Here is a 26,913-nt window from a genome sequence, read left to right on the forward strand (position 1 = left end):
AAGAGTTGCAATTTGGGGCACAGTAGAAAATCATGTAACTTTGCACTATTTTAGACTTGGACCACTTTTGCATAAATAAAAATGGTAAAAGATTTATATAAATAATATGGCAGAGATTGATTGCATATAAAAGTATGAAGTTACTCATTTCATTAAAAGAGAGCAAATTCCAGTCAGTTCTGCCTTCTACCTCATTGCCATCCATTCCCCAAAGGAACTAAATAAAAGCAACATATGACTGTAAATGGGCAACAATAAAGGGGATTGAACGTAGTGTGTTCAAAAGGGGATTGAACTGACATCATACAACTAATCATCTATAATCACAACAAATTACATTGGAAGAGTTCAATATTATGGAGAAAATTTTTGGTCATTCTCTCTTTTGCTACCTTGAGATTTTGCTGTCCCTGTTTAAGTTCTCCCAGCTTATCTCCTGGGCACACTCCCCGCATACGGTGCTGCAACCGGATTTAGTGCCCTGGCTTCTGAGAGTGAGCAGGTGGGCAAGATTAGTACATTTCCGTTGCACGATCCTACTCCTGAAAATGCCCTGGGGTTTTGTTAGGTGATCCATCACAGGCTCTGGTTTCGGAGGCGATGCTTCAGGAACAACAGGCCTGCGCTCTGCAGCTGCCACAGATTCATCGAGGGATACTCGCTGCACCTCCTCCCACTCTAAGGTTTTCCGGAAAACTTCCCAAGCCATATCTTGCTCTTCTTTCGAGAGTTTTTCGTCTTCGTTCTCTTGCAAAAGGGTCTCATGTTCATGGAAATTGGCAATCCACCTAAAAATACCAAAAATAGGGAAGTTACTCCAATTATAAAAGGGATTACTATCAATCGTATATGATCGATGCAAAGAAATTTCTTTATGTTGTATAACATAGCACTCAAACAGCAGAATCAGATAAATAAGTTTCTGATTTATTTATTTTTTTCAAAAGGAAAAAGAACATAACTGCAACTGAGAATGGAGAATACCTATTCGTGGTAAATAAAAGCGGAAACCGATAGACCAAAACAGATTGATAGTACCTTGGATGATGCTTGCCAAGTAAACTTTCCATTACTTTGTCAGAGGAACAGCTTCCATGAGAGAGAGGAATCTTCTGCTTCAGTGACTCTCCACCTTCATTAGTTGTACTCTGGTTTCCATTCTCTTCACCAAGTTCCATCAACTCTTCCTCACTAAATTCAAACAGATGTAACATCTCCTCCTTAGAGATAGTCCTATGTACTTGTTGTCTATCTACCACCCTTGCAGCTAGACCTTCTTTTGTCACCTATTTGCACCATCATTTTCGAGTTCAAAGGTTATTCAAGAAACAAATGCCAAATAAGGGGGAAAATAGTCTCCCTTACCTGACGCTTATAAATTTTTTCTTCCATAGTCCCATGTGCCATCAATCGATAAGCAAACACGGGCTTTTTCTGTCCATACCTATAGTAACAAACAGATGATGCAGCTAAAACGTGCGAGTGAAAATTAACAGAAACAATGGAACTAAACCCACCTCCAGGCCCGGAATATAGCTTGAAGATCATATGTAGGGTTCCAAGAACCATCGACAATGACAACACGATTAGCAGCATATAGATTAATCCCAAGAGATCCAGCTCTTGTAGAGATCAAAGTACACTTGACTCTTCGGTTCGTTGGTTCGTTAAACCTCTCAACCAACTTTTGCCTTTCAGAACTTTCCGTTTTTCCATCCAGTCTGTATAGCACATGGCAAACGAAAAAGAGCTTCACACATCTTTATGGAACTTAGATCACAAGGTGATGTTAGATATTAAAAATAAACCAGCTTCCCAGCAAAATCAGGTACATTTCTGTAGAAGCTTACAACATAATACAAAAATGTTAACACAGAAATAACCATTGGCTAAAAAAACACTGACATAATCAAACACACTTCACAAAACTAAGTGAATTAACAGAAAGATACGGAGTTAAAAGGCGATAATTAAATAATTTTAACGACTTCCTAACAATTTCCAGTGATATACACGCACCTATACCAGTCTTTCCCCTTTTTCCAGAACTTCCCTTTTTTTCCACGTCTAGGCAATCTTGAAAGATATAGTTCTATCAGATCTAAAGTTGGAATGCTCTGACTAAAAACCAGTGCCTTGTCACCCACATCTGAACACATGGTTATGATGTCAAACAGCAAAACCATTTTGCCACTGTAATCCAATTCCTTATAAATATTTTTGTGAAGAAGATCTCTCCACCAACCCTAGTAAAAAGAAACATTCAAGCATCAGCATGATAAGAAAAATCAATAAAAACATAAGCTATTGTATAACGAAGTTTCAAAAAAGGCACATAAATAAATATATTTCACATACCTTTTGAATAAATGCATAATCATTTTTCTTGTGCAGAGAATCATTCATGCTACCCGTTTTAACTGAAATAGAAGAAGCAAAGACCATTTTAACACAACTTAAATATATGAAACCATTTTTTTTTTTTGATAGAAGTTGGAGGTCTCATTAAAAACTCCCTTCGTATTCGTCCACATACTAAGAAGTATGTTAACGAACATAGGAAGGAAGAAAAGAGTACCTCATATTTCATTGAATAAAACGCCTCATTACATATGAAAACACGAAATACCCTCAAACGAGGATAAACACCATTACAAAAAGCATAATCACCTAAAGCTCTCACCTTCTCGACCACAAAAATCAAAAGGCAATCACCCTATACCTAAGATAAACCTCCGTCAATAGGAAAACAAACCAACATTTAATGACATAACATACATAAAAACAACACCTAAAACCATTAAACCAAAAACATCCGCCTTTGAAGGGAACTCCACAAAAATACCATGTATCAAAATCACCAAAAAAATCAGCTCGATAATTATCTTTAATGAACCAAAACCACACTTCCTTCCCTTCAATCAATGTTTCCTTGCCAATAAATTCAGAACTCTTTTCTTTGTCTTGCATTTCTTCGCCACACGATTAGTTCTTAATTTCGCAGGGATAGGGGGCACCACTGGGATATCTTCCTTTAATTGAAATGTGTCAGTAGATGAACCATGAGAAGTAATGAGACCCATCATAAGAGCATCTTCCGAGGCCCTGAGGCTAACACCATCAGAATGATCAACTGATTTATTAGCTAGATGCTCCACGATATTTAATTTTGAATGATCCACAGCCTCCATTGTGTGCAACCCCAATTTGTTACTCGGTTTCTCATCGCTTATGACACTCTTTATGAGTGAAACCTTTTCTAAGTGGGGACCTTCAATTGCAACATCTTCGACGGGGCAATTTAAACCTGGGGATGACACTGACGATCCTGACAGAGAATTCTCCAACGTTGCCCCGAGAAAACAATTCAGATCTGGAGAATCATCGACTTCCTCAGGGATCCAAGAGTTTGGTTTGAAAGAAGGCTCAACTTCATGCACCATGATTTCAAAAGAATTAGAACCGACCTTCAAACTCAAGGACTCATCAATCCTTACTTTAGTCTCTGTAAGGATTTGAAGTTTTGCACGATCAAAAGATGAAGGAAACTGAGAGCTTTCATCAATTGATACTAATTTGCCCCACCTAGCCACAATGTTCTTGAAAGTACCCCAATTCCACGCGTGAAAAGGAATCCCTTCGCAAACTACCCATACTCGACGGCATTCTACCACTAGATTCTCCGACCAAACTTCAACTCTAGAAAACCACCCTGCAAGAGTCTCTGATTGTTCATTCTTAACCCTTCTCAACGTATCAGAATCCTCGAATATCATGAGAACTACATTCCCAGCAGCTCTCATTAACGAGAAACCGTTGAGTCCTTTGTCTTGCATTTGGCTAGCAAGATCACAGATTTTGGTATAATTCTTGCACCACCCTATTAGGCAGTTATCCAAAACTTGAAGTTTAGCTTCGTCAACAACACCATTTACTGTATATAGATTATTTCTTGTAACATTTTCTCTCTCGGGCTTTAGGTGGACAACTGGCGAAGACTTTCTCCAAAAAGAATGTCTTGTGTTGTATTTAGAAAAAGAGACTCCAATTTTACTACCATCAATGCGAGCGCCATTCATCTTTGAGATCGCTCTCCGTGCTTCTCCAATTGTAGCAAAGCGAATGAAACCGAAACGTACCCCCTTTGAATTTCTTTTAGTTGGAATGAAGGCGTCAATAACCTGACCGTATGAGCAAAATAACGATCCAAACCGCTTCCAATGGATATTCTCTGGTAAATTATCAATGTATAACGTAAAGCAGCTAGTTCTAAACCCATTGTTGATTCTTGGATAATCTTTCTTCCTCCAGTAGTTAAAAACGTGAGAATCCTGAGGAAGGATTTCCGTCTCAGAAATCTGCGCAATGGCCCCTTCCACACTCCTTGCTTCAACCAACGAATCATTCCTATTCTTGTTTGTCACCAACACCATCCTCTCATATTCTTCCGCTGCCACTGTACTACTCAGCTTCTTCCTCGCCTCCTCTGATTTATGCACAGTCTTTGTCTGTTGCCCATCTCTCTGATTTTGATGCTCCGCTTCAGTCACCTTCGACAGTATAAAATCCACCCGTTTCGTCTTAACATCTGGTTTTTTCAAAGGATTTACGTTCTCCTTTTCCTCTATCTCGGACTGACGACTATTCTTAGTCTGACGAGCTGAGGTTTCAGCCCGTTTCTCTCTTGCTTCATCGCGATTCTTGAACGTCATTTTGAATGCAAAGGCTTCCAAACTATTTAATTTTGAACCAAAAAAACCAGAGATGAAAAGGTTTATGACATCATGCGTGAAAACCCAGAACCAGCAACAGCGTTCTGAATAGAGCTCCTGAACAGTGACGGTAAAATTCCGGTGAACGGCAGTGGGTGTTCACAGTTTAATACTTGGGTTTTTGTCACGAGCTTCCGGCGTGCACAGCTGGAACGAACTTTGAAGACTGCTGATGGAAAAATCGGCGAAGAAAGGCGTTTAGGTTTGCTCCGATTGAAGGGGAATCAATCGAAATAAACCAGGAAAAAGGAAACTCTATGGATAGACGATGATCCTTAAGAAATAAAAGGCGTCAAAAGGAGGTCGATGTGCGGCGGCGGACGGTGGTCGGAGTACGGAGGACGGCGGACGGCAAGCGACGGACGGTGGATGGCAAGCGACGGATGACGATGGAGAAGGCTGTTAAACATCACTCATATTCTCTCTCTCCCTCTGCCCCTGGAATTTTGAAATTTGAAATCTCCTAGGTTAGAGAGAAGCTGGAGCTTCTCTCACTTACTTTTTTCTGCCTTTTTAAATATATATATATATATATATATATATGAAACCATAATGATTGAACAGAGAACTACCAATGATTCTATAAACTATAAATGTGTCCCAATGACTTGAAATGGAAGAAACCGCAAAATTTCAATACTCATCGACTTGCAAATTACTCAAAATTTGTTGTCAACATCGTTTACCGACATAATAAGTAAAATCAATTGCCTGGATAGTGAAAGCAGTAAGTAGATCAGACCCAGAAACGAACCAGATTGCACACTACAGGTAACACTGATAAGCAATTTCAAGCCCTAAAAGGGCACAGACGATGTTTCGGATTCATCCCACCCCCAACATCTTATTTTTCATATGTGCTAATAATTTGAGATTTACTACAGATTTATCAAGCTAATAATGTGTGTATATATTATTATTACTAGGAGTTCCATACATATCTCATACCCTCCAAATTTCATAGATCAAGAGAACAAACGAGCATTCGCATCTAAACAAGCAGCATCAGTTCACTGCTTTCAGGGAAAAGGGAGAAAATATCAACTTTATCTAGTGGAACCAAAAATTTAAACTAAAATGTTTAGAATGTAAATTGACAGGTCCACAGTCCACATGTAAATAATGCTTGGTACCAGAAGTAAAAAGAGAAACAGTTAATACCTCCAACATCCACATTATAATCTATATTTTCATCACTTGAGCTCTCATCTGCAAGGAAGTTTTCAACAGCATCTTTGTTCAATTGCAGAATCCCAGGATGGTTCCATATCTACTAAGGGGGAAAAATACTTGTCAAAACAACATGCATTTAAAATAATTTCTTTTAAGGTGAAATAAAGTAGAAAGGTAAAACAATAGAAAAATTAGCATGAATCTTCCTACCCTTCAACCCAAAGATCATAGGAAAGCTCAAACATTTAATTGCAAGTAAAAAGAATGTTAAAAACATCATGGAACCTAGAACTTAGAAAAATACCTAGCTTTATTCATGATTCTCATCTCTCAAAATGCAAGTATTTGTTAGTTGACAATTTACTAAAACCAATCAATGAGCTTCTTTACATGCGTTCCTCGTATAATATCCCAAAAGTAATGAAGTAGATGACATTTTGTATCATTTCAAAAATAAGGCACTGAATAATTTTAAAAAGGTCAAAGATATAAGCATCTTGAAAACAAGATTGCCTATGAAATGGCCAAAAAAATGAGCATATTATTTTCTAAAGTGGAAGGGCACCTACTTTTAGCTTAAGAAAGATTTCTCCAGTCCTATAAGATATCATGGATCTACTTAGGTAACCCTATAGATCTCAAGTGCGCACATATTGAACTTACGTAATTTCATAAAAAATAATTAACAAATTTTATCTGAGTAATTCAATAAGAGCATTAGGCTTGAAGATCCTCTGAGGAAATGTACGGGCTGTGGCTTTTAATTGCATTCATCGACACTGAAGGATGGTACATGTGAAGCCTCGGACAACTATTGGTCAGACTAGTAGGATAGTGTGGAACCTCATTGGTTTGAACTCAAGTTTTAAGTTTTCCATGTATGTCTATATATTTTAATTGATTAGTTGAATCTACATATCCCTTTTTTATTCTTTGTGATTGGTTCATTAACAGACAAACATACGAATACAAAATTCAGGACATGCTGATTTCCATCATAATCTTAACACCAGCAGGAGTTGTTTGGCCATGCACGCATGAATCATGAGATAAAGCAGCTTTTATAAATTTAAAGACCAGGCTGTATAAGATTGTACCTGAGCCAAGGCCTGGTACCCAGCAAAAAAACTCTTCCTAATTTTTTCATTAGAAGGTCTATCATTTGCAAAACCATGTACATCAAGGAATCTCTTGTAAAGCTTCCTCTGTAGCGGAGAAAGCTTTACAGTAATAACAAAGACAGTTTTAGGAGGCAAGTCGTTTTTCACCACACTCATATCCATTCTCTGGACGAATCCTTTTAACTGTTCATAAAGGATGTGAGATCTTTGATTCATAATTTTTACATCTTCATGTGTCGAATTTGTGTGCTGACCGTTTTCTATTGGATTTTGGAAGCTGCATATGCAGAAAACCAAGATTACATCAAAATGACCAGAAAAAGAGACATGGACGAATGAGGATGATACAAGAGTTAGCAGCTTGCCGGTTCCTAAACTCGTGGCTGCTTCCAAGAAAACCTTCTCTTACAAAATCGACCATCTGCTCCAATGAAACCCAATAAGAACTGTGTTTACTGCATAACACGTAGGAAAAAAGGATTTCTAGCTAAAAAAATAATAGCTCACACAGTAGTACTCCATGAGATTGTTTTGAAGTGGTGATCCAGTTAAGGCAATCCTCCTCTGACACTTCACTTGTTTCAAGGCCTGAGTTGTATCAGCCCTGGTGTTCTTAATAGTATGGGCTTCATCACAAACTAGTATATCAGGTCCATCCTGGAATTAGAAACAAAGCTTGAGTCAAAGGAAGAAAAACCATAAAAACGGATAGAGAAGATCTGTCCATAAATGATGCAAAATAAGGTATACATATAAGTATGCAGCAAATCATTAATCACTGACCTATACTATAGTTAAATCACCTCAAAACATTTTTTTTTTCAATTTGAAACAAGGAAATGATTCAATAACCACACAAGTGTAGGATTGCAGCACAGAGCAAACAAGCCTAGTTTATATCTAAGAATGCTCATTGGCAAATGGTTTTGATAAAATGCAATCTAAATCTATTTTACCAAATGATTGATCAACAAAAATCATTGGCAAGTGGTTTTCTGAAGCAGTAGGGGGTGGTCCTCCTATTTTGGCTGAGCTGTTGGCTATCAAAAGAGGGATTTGTCTTATGGAGGAGTTGGATTTTGTCGCAAATCAAAGAGTTATCTTGGAATCAGACTCTTCTAACGCTCTGAAGTGGATTCAGAATCCGGGTTTAACCCCTCCTTTGCATCTATCCTTGGTGAAGGATATAATTTCACTTTTGATTGGAAAGGATATTATTTTTAGGCATACTTCAAGGGCGGCAAACTGGGAAGCTGATAAACTTGCTAAAGATGGGATAGGGTGATTTTGGTTATAGTTGTGTTGTTTAACAGGAATTGTTCCTCCCTGTTTTGTTGGATGTTTGTGTTAAGTTTTATGTTCTTCCGTTGGAAGTGTAGGAGTTTGTTCAAGCTTGTAATCTGGTTCTTGTGAATAAAAGTTTTCTTGGCTCTCTTTTCCTCCTTCGTTGTTCCATCATGTTACTCTCATAACATGGAGGGATTGAAGGAGGATTTTAATGGGGCCTTTCTATCAAAAAAAAAATAAAAATTTACTGGCATGCTGCTGAAGATAATAACAATCACCTGCAAAGCATAACAAATATCTCTAGCAACATTCCGATCCTTCACATGTTTTCCAAAAGACAAGTTCCGAAAAGCGGTATAGCCTATCAAAAAAATTCCACCTTTCCTTATCCATTTGGAAAGCAATTCTGCACGTCTCTCCCTGAAAAAAATAATGATTACAGCAAGCACATTAGATAGTTGATATTTTCCCTTAATCTTTCTTCACCTTTCAATATGTAGAAATTACCACAAAATAGAAGAGAGAACAGATAAGGGAGTGTAGATTGGAGTCGCGTAAATATCTACTGTTAATTATTGTATTTAGGAGTCAGTAGTTTAGATGTAGTCTAAGTCTTATCTCATTTAAAGTATATAGGCTTATCTGTAAAGTAGAGATAAGGATGTGTTTTAGTCCTAGTAAATCTCTATGTACTTAGCCTATGTACTCGGCCTATAAATAGGCTGCTTTCTATACGATTTATAATCAGAAAATTAAGAGAATAAAAACTCAATTCTCTTTACCTAAGTTCTACAGGGAGTATAAAAATTAATCAAAATCTTTCTAGGAAAGCCATTGTTATTTTCTTTCCTTTTTCACTTAAAAGGCTAGATTGCACAAGTTCACGATCATTTCTAAGATTATGCAAATTTATTACTCCCGCACTTATGCTTCCAATGATAAATTCTATCTTCCCCGAGTTTTATCTTAGTATTCATCCAGCAGAACTTCCACTTTATTCTACCCTGACACTGATACAGCTAATATTTTCCACATAGTTGCTTCCTCTAGGACACGTTATAAAACTTTACGTCTAGCACCGGAAAACAAATCCTATTTAATGTTAATAAGTTTAAATTTTCCAAGGGCAACTGCAAGGCAGGATTTTTCCACACTATACTGATGAAATGTGCTTTTGTCAAAGAAAAGAAATCTTTGTTTCACACTGACACCTGAAGGGGCAATTTGGGTACACCATGGTTTACGTGCATAATAATATTCTAATAAGGTTATAGCTACGGTAACTAATGGCAAAATAGGGTAAAGTTCTAGTTAAACACGCAAAAAACATCAACTGAACCTTGGCACATCCTCTAACATGAAGACACGGAGGGGTTTTAATTCTGAAGGTCTCCACTTCATGAACTCCTGCCGCCAGTTGTGCAGCACATTTACAGGAGTGACAATAAGTGCTGTTTTTAATCCCAAATCAACAATTCTCATTGCTGTGTATAAGAAAGCTATAACCTGCAATTAAAACTAGACATGTCAGGCAAGCTAACCACCAAAAAACTTGGACCACAAGGAACACTAAATAGATCTTTCGCAATGGGAGTAGCACAAGGTCAGCAATGGCACCAAAACATATACTAGCACAAGCATGCCAGCATAGTAATACCAAAAAAAAGGGGGCCGAAAAAGGGGAATAGAAAGAGAAGAAGAGGGGATAAATATACCTGAAACGTTTTACCAAGGCCCATTGTGTGAGCTAGAATGCAACCAAGACCTTTATCCCCGGACTTCACTTTTGTGATCGACTGTATAATGTTTTCCCACATAAATCGGATCCCAGCTATCTGCAGCAATAAATCAACCAGCATTCAGCAGTCAATGAGCAATGCGCTTACTAGCAGTAGCATCAATAAAGATCTTCAGCCAAATTCTATAATAATAGTCGGAAGAAAAAGGGGCAGGGAAAAAAAAGAACCATATTTATGCACCCTCCCCAACCCCACTTCCATATTTTCATATAAAGGTTTGTATTATCAGTCAGTGGGTGAAAATATTGCAATGAGAATGGTTTGATGTATCTAGATTCAATCATGAGCAATGAAATATTTCAATAAGAAATCACAAGAAATCCAAGTTTACTATGTCAGTAGTCAAACTTGAAAGCTACAGCAGTAAATAAAAAGGTAACCAGAACCAGATGACAGTTTTCAGTACAATAGTACATAAATTTTTTTTATAAGAAGTGGAGGCAGAGTACAGTTTTCAGTACAATAGTACATAATATAATCAAGAAAATTAAATTAAATGATAGCATGCTCTAAGCAAATGATGAATAGCCCAGGCACAACATCAACTGCAAGTTTATATCGACAACTTATACAATTATGCAAGAGAAACCTGATGGATTTTCAATTTTGCTGATATGCTTGAAGGAATCCTCACAGCATCTTCACCATTCTCCCTCCTAACATTCACTATATAACCAGTATTGGCATCACCAAGCACCTCTAAACTAGCTTCATCTAATAAGTTCCTACTGCAGCTTGAAGAATTCATCATGTTATACTTGGCTGAAAACTGCATTGACTTTAAGCGCTCTTGACGTTCCTACAAAATTGGGTGCAGTAGCACAATGCAAAAGTCAGTACCAGAAGCCAGGTCAATTGAAAAAGAAGGAACTCATACCTTTTCTATAGCAATTTTCCTCTTTGTCTCTTCTCCTAATTCAGCATCATCAAGGATCCTTCGAATTTTCTTTTTTGGCTCTCTCTTAGAACTGGTTCAGAAACACACAACTGGTTATTGACTAGGAGAAACACCCCTTACTGTATTTGGTAATGTTAATGCAAATTGTTAAAATTTGAAATCAACCATAATATACACCATGAAACCCCACCACATTCATATCAATAGCTAATAGGAGGAAATGGCTACAGAACAATGGTTTAGACCTACTGAATGAGTTAACCTCATAGTTAAATTGATTGTAAATGAAATGATGCAGAGTATCCATAAAAAGAAATGACATTAGACAGACTACCAAAAATCGCCAAATTGCCAAAAGAAAAGGGACATAAATAGCACAAACTACATCTATAAAAGCAAAACCTGAACAGTAATTTACAAAACAAGAGGCAATAACATTCATGTGTCATATCAATGCTGCATGCATGAGGGGCATGGTTTAGAAAAAGGAATACATTGAAGCATTAATTATAACGTCTTAGGCCTGCCTTGACCCCAGAGAAAATAACCATGAGAACCAAAAACAAACTTCTACTTTATAACAAAGAAAAATTATGTTAAATGCATCGTTAACATCCTACAACTAACACATGCTAAAGATTATTCTTGACCCCAATAAGATGTTGCACAGTAACATTAATACAAAACTCAGACAAGAAAAGCATGTACCTGACGGAAGTATTGATATCATCAGTATCGGAATTCTCTGAATCACTATCAGAGCTAGAAACGGTTGCATCTTGAAATGCTATGGCTCTCTCTAATTCTGATGTTAACTTTTGCAGAAGGGTTGGCAAGCAGCTACAACATTGCCAACCAGAGGCCTGGACCTCAAGCAAGCATTCTTCACCAATATTCTTCCTTATACACTTCATACAAAATAATGTTTTACATGACTTGCAACTTAATAAGTCCTTGCTTTGCCCGCACCATTCACAATAACATTCCGAGCAGTCCGGGCCCTGTCGCAACAGGGGAGAGTCATACCTTGCGTATGCACTAATAGTTAACAGAAAAACCTTATGAAACGAATTATGCAATGGTAAATTTCATGGGACTCTTTAATAGTATTACTAAAGCATTGTCGATAATGCAATTAGCCTGCAAAATTAGTACCTTCCTACGCATTTTCTCTTCCAGGAAGCATTTGCATTCCCCACAAATAATTACTTTAAGAAGTCGATGTTGCTGCACTTCAACAGCCAGTTTATGACAAGCAGTACAAATAAACTTCTCAGTAATAGATTCAACCCCCACAGAAGCACCACTTTTTTCAGGCATAGTAAACTGATCCTCCAATTTGGATGAAATCAATTCATCCTTCACTGTACCATCAACCTCATCGTCACTATCTATGATATCAGTCCGGGCCTTCTTATTATTTTCATTAGCCTCCATATCTTCATTTGAACGCTTGGACCCAACAAGTTCTCCAGAGCCAGACTTATCTGACTCAAAATGCTCAGAGGACATGCTGTTTGGACTAGACCATGTCCTGTCCGGCTTACATGATTCAAAACTTTCAAGCGTGTCATTCTTTAAAGTCTGACGAGCAAGCCCGTTCTCATTATTAGGCACAACACAGTCCCTTTCTTCTTGATGTTCCTTGTTTGAAACTGAGTTAGGATCATCTTCTAAAGGCTGGGACTGCTCTAACTTGCTGTCCATCACCTGATCAAAAGGGCAAAATTCTCTGAGGGACAAGTTTAATAACATAAAAAATTGAAGAATATTGAAGTTTTTGCATGCATAAATTTTTTTTTGATAGAAATGAGAGACCTCATTAAAAACCCCCTTCATACTCAACGAAATGTGAAAGTTTCGTCGAGCATTGGACGGAGGAAAAGAGTGTCTCATATTTTATTGCAACCTGGAACATTACAACTTAGGAATCATCAGAACATTACATCCACTATGAACAAAAAAAATACAAAACCCCCCAAATGTATGACATAAGTCTAATACATAACCCCACTCATCCAATGCCCTCTTTTGCCTACTTATCCGCCTCCCAATTAGCCGCTCTGGAGATATGTCTGATCACCACATCTCTATCCCTATAAATCTCTATGATTTCATTCAACAATGAACACAATTGATTCGGGCAACCCCCAAATTCTTAATCCAATTAATCACAACAAGACAATCACACTCAAGAATAAGTCTTCCGAGGCCCTAATGAATGTTAGATCCTTCGATGAGCTAAATTGTTTCCATTTCATCAACAGGCAGAGATAATTATACTAAGAAGATTTCTTTTCTGTAATTGGATTTTATTGTTAAGAAGTTCCTACAGTATTATGTGATGGGTACAGACCACAGAGTTGAATGTTTGTTACTCATTTTTCCCCTTGAGAAAGGAGGGGGCCTTAGGGTACTCTCCAGTGCAGGAGACGGTCTCTGAAGTACTAGTCCAAAAGTCTGCAAATACCATCATCACACTTTCAATATTCTAGTACATTGCTGACAATGGAACTGGTGGTTTTTCTACGCAAGTAACTATTGACAACACAACAGCTGCACCCCTAAACTAATTCCTTAGTCCCAATGCAATCAAAACCACTGCTTTTACCATTTTTTTTATAAGAATTGAAGGCCTCGTTAAAAACCTCCTTCTTGATTAATGGAGCTTGTAAGAAAGCTCCTTAATCAGAAGAAGGAGGAAAAGAGTGCCTTAGGATCTCATTAAATATCTGGAATTACATAAGATACATCCAGAGAAACACCCCCATCAAAAACAGAAAACCACAAAACACCCGTAAACAACCATATACAACAACACTAACTTAGGCTAAACCAACTAAGCTAAGGCAACAGTCTCTGATTGGGTGACCTGTTTACCAAACTAGCAACACCATTACAGACTTTTAGCCTATACATAGCCCGAAGAAAAACACAAAACATTAAGACAATAAGCTTACTACAATCAACCAATACCCTGCTTAGCTAACTTGTCGGCCTCCATAATACAACTCCTAGGAATCCATCTAAGAACAGTGGCCGTAGAAGTAATTAAAGCCCTAATTTCCTCCACCAGAGAACTGAAAAATGTAGGGGCAGAGAGCTGCTTAGAAAACCATTCCACTGCATTTTTACAATCACTCTCTATAATAAGTCTTCCCTTCGTAGCCCATTCAGAGGAATAGAAAAAATCAATTCCTTCCTTAATAGCTTTCAATTATGCCAAAGTAGGAAGACCAAGCCCAACTGTTGTAGAGAAAGTGGCTAAGGTATAGCTGTTTGAATCTCTTAAAATACCTCCAATTCCACCTTGCAACCCATCTCCTCTAACTGCCCCATCCACATTGAGTTTAAACACATCCGTTGGAGGAGGAGTCCAACCAATAACCTTCATAGAGATAGAAGAGTTATGAACCTTATCAGCCCGCGAGGGATCCCTTACTAGTAGACCTGTCTGAATACGAACACTAGGGTGTTTAGCTAAAAACCATTTAGCCAGCCTAAATCTAGTGATGAAGTATAGAGCAGAGCTGTCAAAATTCCCGTTTTCAAACACGAGCAAATTCCTAGCCTTCCAAATTGACCAAAAAACAACAGCCGGGATAAACCTCCAAATAGGAGAATTCTGCCTTAGATTCGACAAAGAACAAAGAAGGGAAATGGGGTCTTGAGGCAAAACAGTAGCAATATCCCAAAGCCTTAGAAATTTGTTCCAAATCTCCCTTGCAACATAACACGATAAGAACAGGTGTTCTATTGTTTCTTCATGGATATATCATAAAGGACAAAGCACATCATCCAAAGGAATCCCTCTTTTCTTCAACTCCACTCTAACGGCCAATTTACGATGACAAATCTACCACAGAAAAGTTTGAACTCTAGGAGGAGCCAATCCAGACCAAACCCACTTATTCCACTCAAAACTACCTTCAGAACTGCAAGATAACGTCAATCTACAGGACTTGACCGAGAACAATCCATCCCCCTTCCTCGACCAAGCAAGAAAATCATCCACTGAACCGGACAACACTATATTATCAATCAAGGACATTAAAGCAATCCACTGGTCCAATTCACAGTCACATAAATTTCTTCTTAGTTGAATATTCCAAACTCATACATTATTTTCAAAACCACCAAACTCAGATACTTTCCCCCATTTATTAGTCGGCAGAGCAAAAATTCTGGGGAATTAAGTTTTTAATGTCAAATTATTAACCCAAACATCAGTCCAGAAAGCTATCGACCTACCATTCCTCACTTGGAACTTTGAATTAGCTCTCAAACAGTCTCTAATCTGATCCTTTTTCACATAATTATTCAGAATACCTCTCCATACCCAAAAATCTAGTGGTGAAACAACCTTTGTTATTGAAAGAGACAAGTTCCTAATGTTATTTTTACAGCAGATCATCTTTTTCCACTGACTGTTTTTTTCATTTGCGAATTTTCAAACCCATTTTCCAAGCAAGACTCTATTCATCAAACTCAGGTCTAGGATTCCCAACCCTCCCTCTTCATAAGGTTGACAAACTGATTTCCAATTCACCCAGTGAATTCGTTTCTTAGCTTGGTCTTCTCCCCAAAGAAATTTATCCATCAAAGAATTCAACTTCTGAGTCACCTTGAAAGGAACTTTAAAAATACAGAGGTAAAAAATCTGCAAGGAGGACAACACAGATTTAACCAACCCAAGTCTTCCAGCCATCGACAAAGAATTAGCTTTCCATCCTGCTAATCTCTTGTTAAAATTATGGATTACTGGTTCCCACATACCCTCTGAATTCCTCCTTGAACCAATCGGTAAACCAAGATATGTCATTGGAAAAGACCCCGCTCCACAGGCCGCTTCCTTTGCCCAATCTTTTAGCTTGTCATCTTCCAAATTAACGCCATACAAAGTGCTCTTAGATAGATTTAAATGCAGCCCTGACATTACACTGAAAACCCTCAAAACTCTCCTAATAATTAAGATCTGCATTGGAGAATCTCTGCAGAATAGGATAAGATTATCTGCAAACTGTAAATGTGTCAAATGGAAGTGATTTTCAACCCTACCAATGATGAACCCTTGGAAAAGGCCTAGATCAGCAGCCTTGATCAACATTAAGTTTAAAAGTTCCCCAACTATATTAAACAGGAGAGGGTACATACTGCAACCTTGTCTCAACCCTTTACTAATGTGGAATTCCTCAGTTGGAGATCCATTTACCAACACCGAGATTGAGGCTAAAGAAATACAATATTCAATCCATGAAATCCATATTTCCCCAAAACCCATAACCTTCATTAATCTCAGTAAGATTGGCCATTCAACCGAATCATAAGCCCTACGGAAATCAACTTTGAATACAACTCCATACCTCCCTTGTTTCCTCCAATAGTCTATGCCTTCATTTGCCGAAAGAGAACAGTCAAGCAATTGTCTACCCGGAATAAAAGCAAACTGCGAAGGGCTTACTATGCCTTTAATAACTGAAACAAGCCTTTTCGAAAGCACTTTACAAACTGATCTGACAAGCAAAACTGAAAATCCATGTTTTCTTGACACCAGGAAAAGGCAACTTGGTAGTCTCATTCAAACCACTATCACTACTTCAAGAATAACAAGATCTAACCCCAATGGACTTCAGCTTTTTCAAGTATAACTGTAACAGCAACACCTGAAAATTTCTTGAGCCCGGCTCACTAGATTTGTCCTATGTATGGGTAAGTCAATTCACTAAACACTCTTATATGTTGCTACGACATTACGCTCGATTGCTTTTAAACTTATTAAAAGCTATTTCAAAGGGAACTTAAATTTCAGCCTTAATGCAGGAAAGTTACATTATGTTAAGTCAACAAGATGTCCTCATATACACAATATATATACAGTAATATTCTTCAATTAATCTAGGGTAACACAAAAAGAAAATAAAATGTAATTAACTGTAAAACCTGTTTTGATCTCCTTCGATGTCTCTTCTGTTTCAAATGCAGCTGAAACTTCCTGTCAATATTTACATCATCTTCCTCTTTGACCTGTCAATACATATTAGAAGTTAATGCAAGGATAGATGAGCTGTAGGAGTTAAAATATTGACAAGCAGAATATCGTACAAGATAGCAAATGGTTATATATTACACTATGGACCATATAAGATAACATATGGTCATATATTACACTATATTCGCCTGTCGGATTATGCTTAGAGTCCTATTGTTTACAGTTTACTGTTTTCAGGAAGTCTCTTAGGAATCCTAATTATCTTTAGATAAGGGATCTACAGTAAGTTTTCTTTTAAGAGTTAATAACTAAGTGTATAAAATAAAGGGTTATGAACCCTATTTCAATAGAGTAGAAAAAAGAGAATAGGTCCATCTTTTCTTTTGCTGAACTTTTTTCCAAGTTTTTCTCTGTTCTCTGACATGGTATCAGATTTGGTTCTTTCCTGATCAAACTCTGATTTTTTTTTTATTTCCCTTCATAATGACGGAAACACCCACCAGTTCCGCTGAAATTATGGTTACTCGAGGGGTCTCCACCAACACATTCAGCCGAGATTCTTCTGTTCTACACGTACTGCACGAAGCATTGTCACACCAGGGAGAAGTGCCGGAAACTTCATGGCAGGCCTACTGACAAATCCAATCCAAGTCTGCATGATTGCAGCCAGGCACTTAAGATGACCAGTACAGAAACGAATTCTGCTCCTGCATTTACCATCGAGGAGATTAAAAAACTGAAAACTTCGCTGGGAACATTTGAGAAGCCCACTTCGACAGGTAACTGTGCATTGATGTTTTCAGGTATTTCTTCTGATATCTCAGAAAGATTTCTCCATCCGTGAGGGTGATAGATTCCGGAGCTACTGACCATATGACTTGTTAATCCAAACATTTTCTCTCTTATTCTCCAAACCGGAGCCATAATATGATCACAATAACTGACAGATCCATCATCACAGTAGTTTGCCAAAGAGACATTTACATAAAAAAAAGATAACTGATGGGATGTTCTCCATGTTCCCGAATTACTGGCAAACCCAACTTCCGTTCACAAATTAACCACATATTCAAATTATAATTCAACCTATTTCCCTTCCACAATATGTTTTTCAGGCACTAGACACGAAGATGACGATTGGATGTACAAGTTAGAGAGATGATCTTTACTTCCTGGACCAAAAGAACAATCGAACAGGAGGTGAAATTCCCATATCTATATCATTGTTTTCCGAGTCAATCAATTCAAACGAAAAATAAAATTAAGCTTTATCATCATCGTTTAGGTCATCCATCCTTTAGAGTTCTCAAGTTGATATTTCCTTCCTTCTTTAAAGGCCTTTCCCTTGAATCTTTTCATTGTAATGATTGTGAACTCGCCAAACATAAACGTTCTTCCTTTCCAATAAGCAATAAGAAAATTTTGTTCCTTTTTACCGCATACATAGTGATATTTCGGGGCCCTCTACCATTTCCAATGTTTCTGTTCTTGGTGGATTGTTTCCTTTATAGATGATTGTACCCGGGTGACATGGATTTACCTCCTTAAAAATAAATCTGATTTTAGCATTATTTTTTCTATCTTTTTTTTTTTTTTGATAAATAGCGAGACCTCATTAAAAACCCTCTTCATAACCATTGATGTACAAAAGTACATCAACGGACATTGGAAGGAGGAAAAGAGTGCCTCAAATGTCATTCCAGAAAAGAGTACATTACACACAACAGTCGGCTATTACAACCACCACCCCCACACTCAAAACTCACCTCTGTAACTCCCCACTGTCCTGAAAAACTACCCTATCCCTGCCTTAGCCAAGCTGTCAGCCTCCCAATTCACGGACCTTTTGACAAACCTTAAGATGACACTATTCTTAATAACAACAATAACAATATCCTTTACTAGATGTGAACACTGAAGGACACAATAATGGGTTCTTAATCGAATTAACTGCATTCGCCGAATCGGACTCAACAATTAGCATGCCCTTGCCACGCCACTCTGAAGCCTCAAACAAAGCTAAACAAGCTTGGATGGCCTTCAATTCAGCTAAAACCAGGGGGCCAAAACCAACTGAAGCCGAGAAGGAGCCCAAAACTTTGCCCTCTACATCTCGTAGTAAACCCCCAATACCACTGCTTTCCTAATCTCTTTGAACTGCCCCATCCATATTAACTTTGAAGAAACCCATGGGAGGGGGACTCCACAAGGCTGGTGATGGATTAGTTTTCATGGACGGGTTAAAAGAATCAGCCAGCTTTGAGTCACCAACTAGGCAATCAAAGAGGATTGGACAATTAGGATATTTCGCCGAAAACCACTCTGCCACTTTGTATCTCGATAAAAAGAACAAATGATTAAATTCACATATTCCCCTCTCGAAAATCAACTTGTTCCTGCACTTCCAAACAGACCATAAAACGGCTCCCGGAATAAAATTCCAGATTATAGACTTTGAAGCAAGACTTTCCCAAGACGATAAAAAGACGTTGGGATGCTCTGAAAGGACCGAAGATAAATTCCACAATCTTAAGAAACACCCCCAATGACCCCATGCAATCGAGCAAGAAAAGAATAGATGAGATACCGTCTCTTGATGCACACCACATAATGGGCATATCGTTCTCTATCCCACTAACACCACGCTTTATAAGTTTCGATTTGACCGCCACTTTTTGATGCACGACCTGCCACATAAACGCCTCCACTCTTGGAGTAACAAAATTAGTCCAAACCAGTTTCGACCATATCGGATCTTCAGCAACCCCTTCTGTCAGTAACATAACACATGAATTAACCGAATAGATGCCTTCCCCATTTCCCGTCCAAACACATTGATCATCTGCATCAACCCGAATACTAGCATTACCTAGTACCGATGTTAGTTCCATCCACTGCTCTACCTACCAATCCAATAAATTTCTTCGAAATTGTATGTTCCAACACCAAACCCCGTTATTATAAAAACCAAACTCGGATATTTTCCCTTCCTTATTCACGGATTGAGAGAACAATCTCGGAAATTTCATTCTAAGCGAAACATTGCAAATCCACCTATCAGACCAAAATAACAAAGCATTCCCTTTTCCATCTCTTAAAAGAACATGATTCCTGAAACATTGGCCAAATGCATCATTTGTCCCACAATTATAAACCACTCCTCTCCAAATCCAAGATGACTTATAGGAGACCCCATTATCCATCAAATTAAATGTGTTATCCAAATTATATTTTCAACAAACCACTTTCTTCCACCAGGACTCTTTTTCCGTTGCAAATTTCCATGCCCATTTCCTCAAGAGAGCCCTATTCATAGAATTTAGATCAATAATACCCAGACCCCCTTGACCTTTGGATTTACACACAGTCTGCCAGTTCACCAAATGAATCCTGTTCTTTTGAGAAGAGCCACCCATAAAAAGTTTGCCATAATGGAATTTAGTTTCTTCAGGATCTTATTAGGCATTCTGAACGACGACATAAAATAAATTGCCAATGCGCTTACGACCGACTTTACCAACACAACCCTCCCTGCCAAAGAAAGAGCATTCACTTTCCAACCCATCAATTTCTTTTGACATCTCTGAATTATTGGTTCCCAAAACGAAACCGAGTTTTTCGGTGCACCTAGAGGAAGACCAAGGTACTCTGTTGGGAAGTTTCCAACCGAGCACCCAATCCAATCTGCCCACACTTTGATACAAGAATCCTCCACATTAATCCCAAAATTTATGCTCTTTGACAAATTTAGTTTAAGCCCCGGACACAATTCAAATATAGCCAAAACTCTCTTCACATTCTTCAATTGCCCTTCTGATGCACCACAAAAAATTAACAGATCATCGGCGAACTGCAAATGAGACAACGAAAAAGCCGTATCTGTGCTTCCTATCTGAACCCCACTGAAAAGACTCATCTTCACCCCCTTGGACAGCATCAAACTTAGCATTTCACCCACAAGGTTAAACAACAAAGGTGATAACGAACACCCTTGTCGTAACCCCCTTGACATCTTAAATTTTTCAGTCAAGGAGCCATTAATCAAGACGGACATTGAAGCTGAAGATAAACACTTATGGATCCAAGAACGCCACCGCTGCCCAAACCCCATATATTCCATAAACCGCATCAAGATCGACCAATCTGTTTAGTCATAAGCTCTCATAAAGTCCACTTTAAAGGCTACACCTCTCAAACCTTTTCTTCTCCAAAAATCGATCCCTTCATTTTGCTACAAATGAGCAGTCCAGAATCTGCCTCCCTGGTACAAATGGAAATTGAGCCGGGCCGATATCAGAGTCTATGCAAGACCTGAGTCTTCTCGAAAGGACCTTCGACAGAATTTTGTAGAGACCACCTACTAAACTAATGGGTTGATAGTCATCTAAACACTCTGGGTTCAATTTTTTGGGAATCAACGTTATAAAGGAATGATCGACCTTTTCTCCAATCTCTTCCCTGAATAAAAATCCGAGAAAAACTTTAGTATTTCATCCTTCAAAACCGGCCAGAACCTTTTAAAAAAACCCAAATTTAACCCATCTGGTCCCGGTGCCTTGTTGTTATCCGAGGAAGCAATTGCTTCCAAAATTTCCTCCTCCTAAAAGGACCTTTCCAACATCAAGCTATGCGCTTCCGATAATCTTGCAATCCACTATTTCCACTTCAACAGTAGGATTTCTGTTATATGCATCCTTTTTTTTATAAAGGGAGACCTCATTAAAAAACCCCTTCATGGCTATTTCGTATGGCATTGGAAGGAGGAAAAAAGTACCTCAAAATATTATTGAACAACTATACTAATACAACATAGGAAACAGAAAACACCTAACTACAACGAAACACAACATTACAAAACCTCTTGAAACTAACACAACTTGCCTACACACAGCCCCACTCAGCCAATTCCCTCTTTTGCCAACTTATTAGCCTCCCAATTAGCCCCTCTGGAAATATGCCTAATCTTCACATCCTTAGTAATCTCATTCAACAACGAACACTCAGAATTAATACAACCACCCAAGTTCTTTATTCACTTAACCACAACTAGGCAATCACACTCTACAATTAATCTCCCTTTACAACCCCATTGAGAATCAATAAAAAGGTTCAAGCCCCTTTTAATTGCCAACATTTCAGCAACTGTAAGGGGCCCCTGTCCAATTGCCTCTGAGAAAGAACCCAACAGAAAACCCCCTGAATCTTTAATAGTGCCTCCAATGCCCCCTTTCAAACAATCACCAGTGACAGCACCATCCACGTTCAATTTAAAGAAACCTGAAGGAGGCAGAACCCAAACAGTCCGAGATAACACCTTACTCCCCTGTCTGCCCCGCATATCCGCAATAGATGGATTCCCCATTAAACAATCGAAAAGCATTGAGAAACCTGTGTGTTTAGCAGAGAACCAGGCCACCAATCTGTATCTATTTTCGAAAAAAAGATTAATATGGTCCTTAGACCCCCTTAAACACTAACTTGTTCCTGTATTTCCAAATAGACCACATAACAGCACCAGGAATAAATTTCCAGATTTCTGATTTCGCAACCAACCCCCACCAAGCGTGCAGAAAAAAATCTGGAGCAAAATGCAAAGGGGAATGAACATTCCAAAGGCGCAAAAACCTGCACCACAACTCCCATGATACAGAACAGGTGAAGAACAAATGCTACGTTGATTCCTGAAAACCCTGTTCTTCCATAAGATAATTAAAAAAATCTAAACGGTTTCGGACCCCAATTTGCCACACCCTTTTCAAGTAGAATTGCATTATGATCCGATAATGATTTTGGGAGAATAGTCTGGACCACATCCGGATAAATACTCAAAAACCTATAATCCACTAGGAACCGATCAAGTCTGACAAAGGCGGGGGACTCCCTGTTACTGCACCACGTAAAGTTCCCACCAGAAGCTGGCAAATCTGTAAGCTTAGCTTGAAAAACAAAATTTTCCAACACTCTCATTGAATGAACATTCTGAGCTTTCCCAAGGTTCTCCTTCGGGGACAAATATGCATTGAAATCCCCCCACACATAATGGACAATCCATTTGATCTAAGAAAGTTGGCAGTTCCTCGAAAAAAATTATCCTTTTCTAATTCAACTATCGGGCCATATATGTTGACTAAACAACATACCTCACCATTATCCTTTATTTTACCCTTAATTGCTATGAACCAACTGAAAATAAAGTGATGTTCGATTTCGAACCAATTTTCATCACAAATGCTAATTAATCCCCTCGCTACCCTTTTCGAAGGGGATGAAACCAACCCTTTCAACTTCCTCCCACCAAGCTTCCTTAATAAAGCCTGATTTACTACCTCTAATTTTGTCTCCTGCAGGAACACAATAACTGGTTTCTTCCTTAAAATCAAGCTCCTTACCGCCCTCACCTTCTCTTTCCTTCCCAAACCACTAATATTCCAAGAAATGCATGAAAATTTAACATATAAAAAAGATTCGACTACCTCCTACAGCGATGTGGCTCAATTCACACCTCCCCCCACCTCGCTAATACCCGCCTCTTCAAATTTCCTTGCAAAGGCATTCTTCCCACCACGAAAAGTTATACCGAACATATTACTCACCTTCCATGTGGCATTTAATTCCTCATTCACTTTTTGACACCTCGCCCAAATGACTCCCGATTCTGACCTGCACCTGTTTTTTCCCCTCTGACCTGCTGTAAACTCTTTCAAAGACTCTCCTCTTACCCCTTTCGACCTCTTCATTTCTTGTCGAAGTTTTACAGGTTGCCGAAAAATTACACCTGTTATTTACTTTTAGGCCATCTACTTCTCCACTTCTAGGAGTAAATCAATCTCCTCAATTCTGCCAGGCCCATCCCCCACAACTGCCGCTGGGATTTGTTCCAAAACTCCAACCACGTTTCTAGACTCTCTAAAAGTTAATTGAATTGTTGGCCCTACAAGAATAATTCTGGAATCATGCGACCTTGGTTCACTCATTTCTTCTAATTGATCCTTCTTATTACCAGCTAGGCCCACATTTTCCCTTAACCCAAGGCCCGCATACTCACTTATTACACCTTGCGTATGTTCAATACAGTCTAACCCCCACCATTAATACCCTCGTAATCCTTGTCCGACAATAATGAATTGTCTCCTGCAATCCACCAAGACGCCAGCTGTCCTCCCATCTTCCAGCCACGTTACAACCCTATCTCGGGACTCATCAATCGAATCACCATCTCCCTCAGCCATCACTGTTTGTCTTCCATCTTCAAGGTTCTCCGACAACGACTCCTCTGACCAGCGATCCTCTGAAAAACCAAACTGTTCTTTTTCCCGAAGATAGACCTGTTTCTGAAAAACCGACCCAATTCTGGTTCTGACTTTGAAGGATCTTCCATAAGCTCCTAATGTGATCACCTTTGGAACATCAAATGGGCTTGCCACTCTAATCAACAGTTTTGCTATCAACAGATCCTCCATGTTCCTTGTTGCCTCCGGGATATCAACCAGCGTACCCCATCTTTCAGCTAACCTCTGCAAGAAGGATTCCTGCCAACATAGAAAATGAATTCCATACAAATCAACCCAGCAATACGCCATTGGAATCCCATTATCATCAAGGAGCGGTGCCACCCAATCAAACCAGAAGGACAGTTATTCCTTCTTGCTGCTCCATATCTCTGATAAAGCTTCAACCGACAGGAAGATTACAACGCAAGAATTCCAAGCATAACCCCAACTTACCAACTTCACTTCAATACCATCACTACGCAAGGTCTTTTGAGCCAGTTCCAACTCAAACGAATCCTTAATGTTTCCCGTCAATGAACACTTCACTCCGTCTCTTTCGTAGGAAAATGTATCTCAAATAAGTTCTTCCTTCTTGTTCCTACTTTTGAAGCCCCCCTCTGTTCTCCCTCGACTTCTAATCTTCCCTTAAGCTCTTGTTCTAAATCAGTACATCTTTGTAAGACCTATCATCCCTTACACTGCTCAACGTCTCAACTCCTACCCTGTTCTTCCCTCTTCCCTTATCTAAAGATTGTTCCATTCATGTCCGAACCCTGCCTGTTGCTATTGATCCTCTACGCGAATTCTGATACTTCGCTACCCCACTATTACTTTCCTCCCATCTATTACCGAACCATTAACTTTCTCGATTGCATTCACCATGCTCTTCTCATTAACGAACTGAACAAATGCAAACGTATGGGCTCTGTATTTTGGTTTATTCAGAACGTTCAGGATGAATACTCTGTTGACCGACCCATGATACTGAAACAACTCCCTCAATGCCCACCTTGACACTCTCCGACTCGGGTTATCCACGAACATTGTCCAAACCTCAATGGAGGGGGACTGACTTTTTGATTTCTCTGACGCTCTCGCTCTCTCTCTCTCCCCCATTTTTCATATTTTTTCTATCTTTTACAACAGGGTCAATACTCAATTTGGTGTCAAAATTAACAGATTTCAATCACACAATGCCAAAGATAATTTCAATCATATCCTTTCGATCACAATGTCAAATTTTTGTTTAAACGTCAAGCAAACACATATTTAACATTAGAAGCTTAAACCGATGCATATTATGCAGGAATGGATCTCAAGTCGGCCGAAAGTCAATATCTAGATATTTTACGCTTCTAGGAGGAAATCTTATAACATGGAGAAGTTAATAGCAGAAAGTGGTGGCAAGATCAAGTGTTGAGAAGAATTCAAATTAATGGCATTGGAAGGATGCGAGTTACTCTGGGTGAAGATAATACTAGATGACTCGAGAATTAAGAGAGAAGGGCTCATGAACCTCTCCTGTGACAATAAATCAGCTATCAATATTGCTCATAATTTTTTTTTTATATGAATTGAAGGCCTCGTTAAAAAACCCCTTCTTGATTAAAGGAGTTTTAAAGACAAACTCCTTAATCATTGGAAGGAGGAAAAGAGTGACTTGGGATTTCATTGAACATAAGAAATTAACAGGTACAACCAGAAATCCACCCCCAACATAAACAGAACACCAGAAACATTCGAAAATAAACCTAAAAAACAGCAAAAACTCTGCCTAATCCACCTTAGCTAGAACAACAGCCTCAAATAGGACTAACCACACTTAAAACCTAAGCTTGGCCCAATATTGCTCATAATCATGTTCAACATTATCAAACAAAGCATATTGAAGTTGATAAGCATTTAATTAAGGATAAATCAGATAGTGGACGAATTTGCACTGCATTCGTTTCAATGGAAGACCAGTTAGCAGATATACTCACAAAAGGACTATCAAGTAAAACGTTTTATGATATTCTTAGCAAGCTGGGAATAGTGGATATTCATTCACCACCTTAAGGGGGAGTGTCAAATTATGTTTAGAGTTAAGAGTACTATTGTTTAAACTTCATTGTTTTTAATTAACGTATCTACTATTTTTTGGAAGTCTTTTATTCGTAAGAGTCCTAGTTATTTTTAGATAAGGGTTTTATCTACAGTAAGTCTTCTATTAAGAGTTGATAACTAAGCGTATAAAATAAAGGGTTATGAACCCTATTTCGATAGATTGGAAATAAGAAAACAATTCAATCTTTTCTTTCCCTTTATTTTTTTTCCAAGTTTTCCTTTGTTCTCTGACATCACCCATGACATTGAACAAATTCTATCAGTAGTCACTACTAAGATGAACAAAAAGATCAATGAATGTATCAACTGTAAAACATGACAGAATATTGTTGGAAAGATTGATTCCGGTGATGGTGATAAATGCAAGGAACTGCTATTAAAAACATCAATAGATGGATATATAAGAAACTAAATATACATTAACATGAGTAAAAGTCTGGGAAGTGGGAACGAAGAATAATTGCATCAAACAACACTGACAAACCTTTCTAAAATTT

At 38.4% G+C, this 26,913-nt stretch overlaps 1 protein-coding gene across 1 annotated transcript; it reads right to left on the reverse strand.

Moving 5' to 3' along the window:
• Nucleotides 1–209: 209 nt before the first annotated feature.
• LOC120133544 (protein CHROMATIN REMODELING 20-like) lies at nt 210–26,913 on the reverse strand. Its single transcript, XM_039150109.1, has 19 exons — nt 26,901–26,913; nt 16,991–17,074; nt 12,333–12,760; nt 11,759–11,833; nt 11,030–11,120; nt 10,742–10,951; nt 10,069–10,188; nt 9,693–9,859; nt 8,632–8,773; nt 7,574–7,723; nt 7,432–7,487; nt 7,043–7,343; nt 5,934–6,042; nt 2,359–2,420; nt 2,020–2,246; nt 1,518–1,721; nt 1,366–1,444; nt 1,039–1,286; nt 210–788 (listed from the first exon to the last, which is right to left on the reverse strand). Exons 3-19 carry the CDS (start codon nt 12,755–12,757, stop codon nt 389–391), a joined length of 3,066 nt encoding a protein of 1,021 aa, XP_039006040.1. The 5' UTR covers nt 12,758–12,760; nt 16,991–17,074; nt 26,901–26,913; the 3' UTR covers nt 210–388.

Source organism: Hibiscus syriacus, unplaced genomic scaffold (genome assembly GCF_006381635.1).
Source record: "Hibiscus syriacus cultivar Baekdansim isolate YM2019G1 unplaced genomic scaffold, ASM638163v2 tig00110584_pilon, whole genome shotgun sequence".
NCBI lineage: Eukaryota > Viridiplantae > Streptophyta > Magnoliopsida > Malvales > Malvaceae > Hibiscus > Hibiscus syriacus.

Bases quoted from the DNA above. Each gene is read 5' to 3' on its own strand.
- LOC120133544 (XM_039150109.1), bottom strand. From the start codon at position 12,757: ATGGACAGCAAGTTAGAGCAGTCCCAGCCTTTAGAAGATGATCCTAAC. The intron at 7,488-7,573 runs GTGAGCTATTAT...TCATTGGAGCAG, and splicing joins ATCTCATGGAGTACTACTGT to ATGGTCGATTTTGTAAGAGA. The intron at 2,421-5,933 runs GTATTAACTGTT...CTTCTATTTCAG, and splicing joins TTATAATGTGGATGTTGGAG to TTAAAACGGGTAGCATGAAT.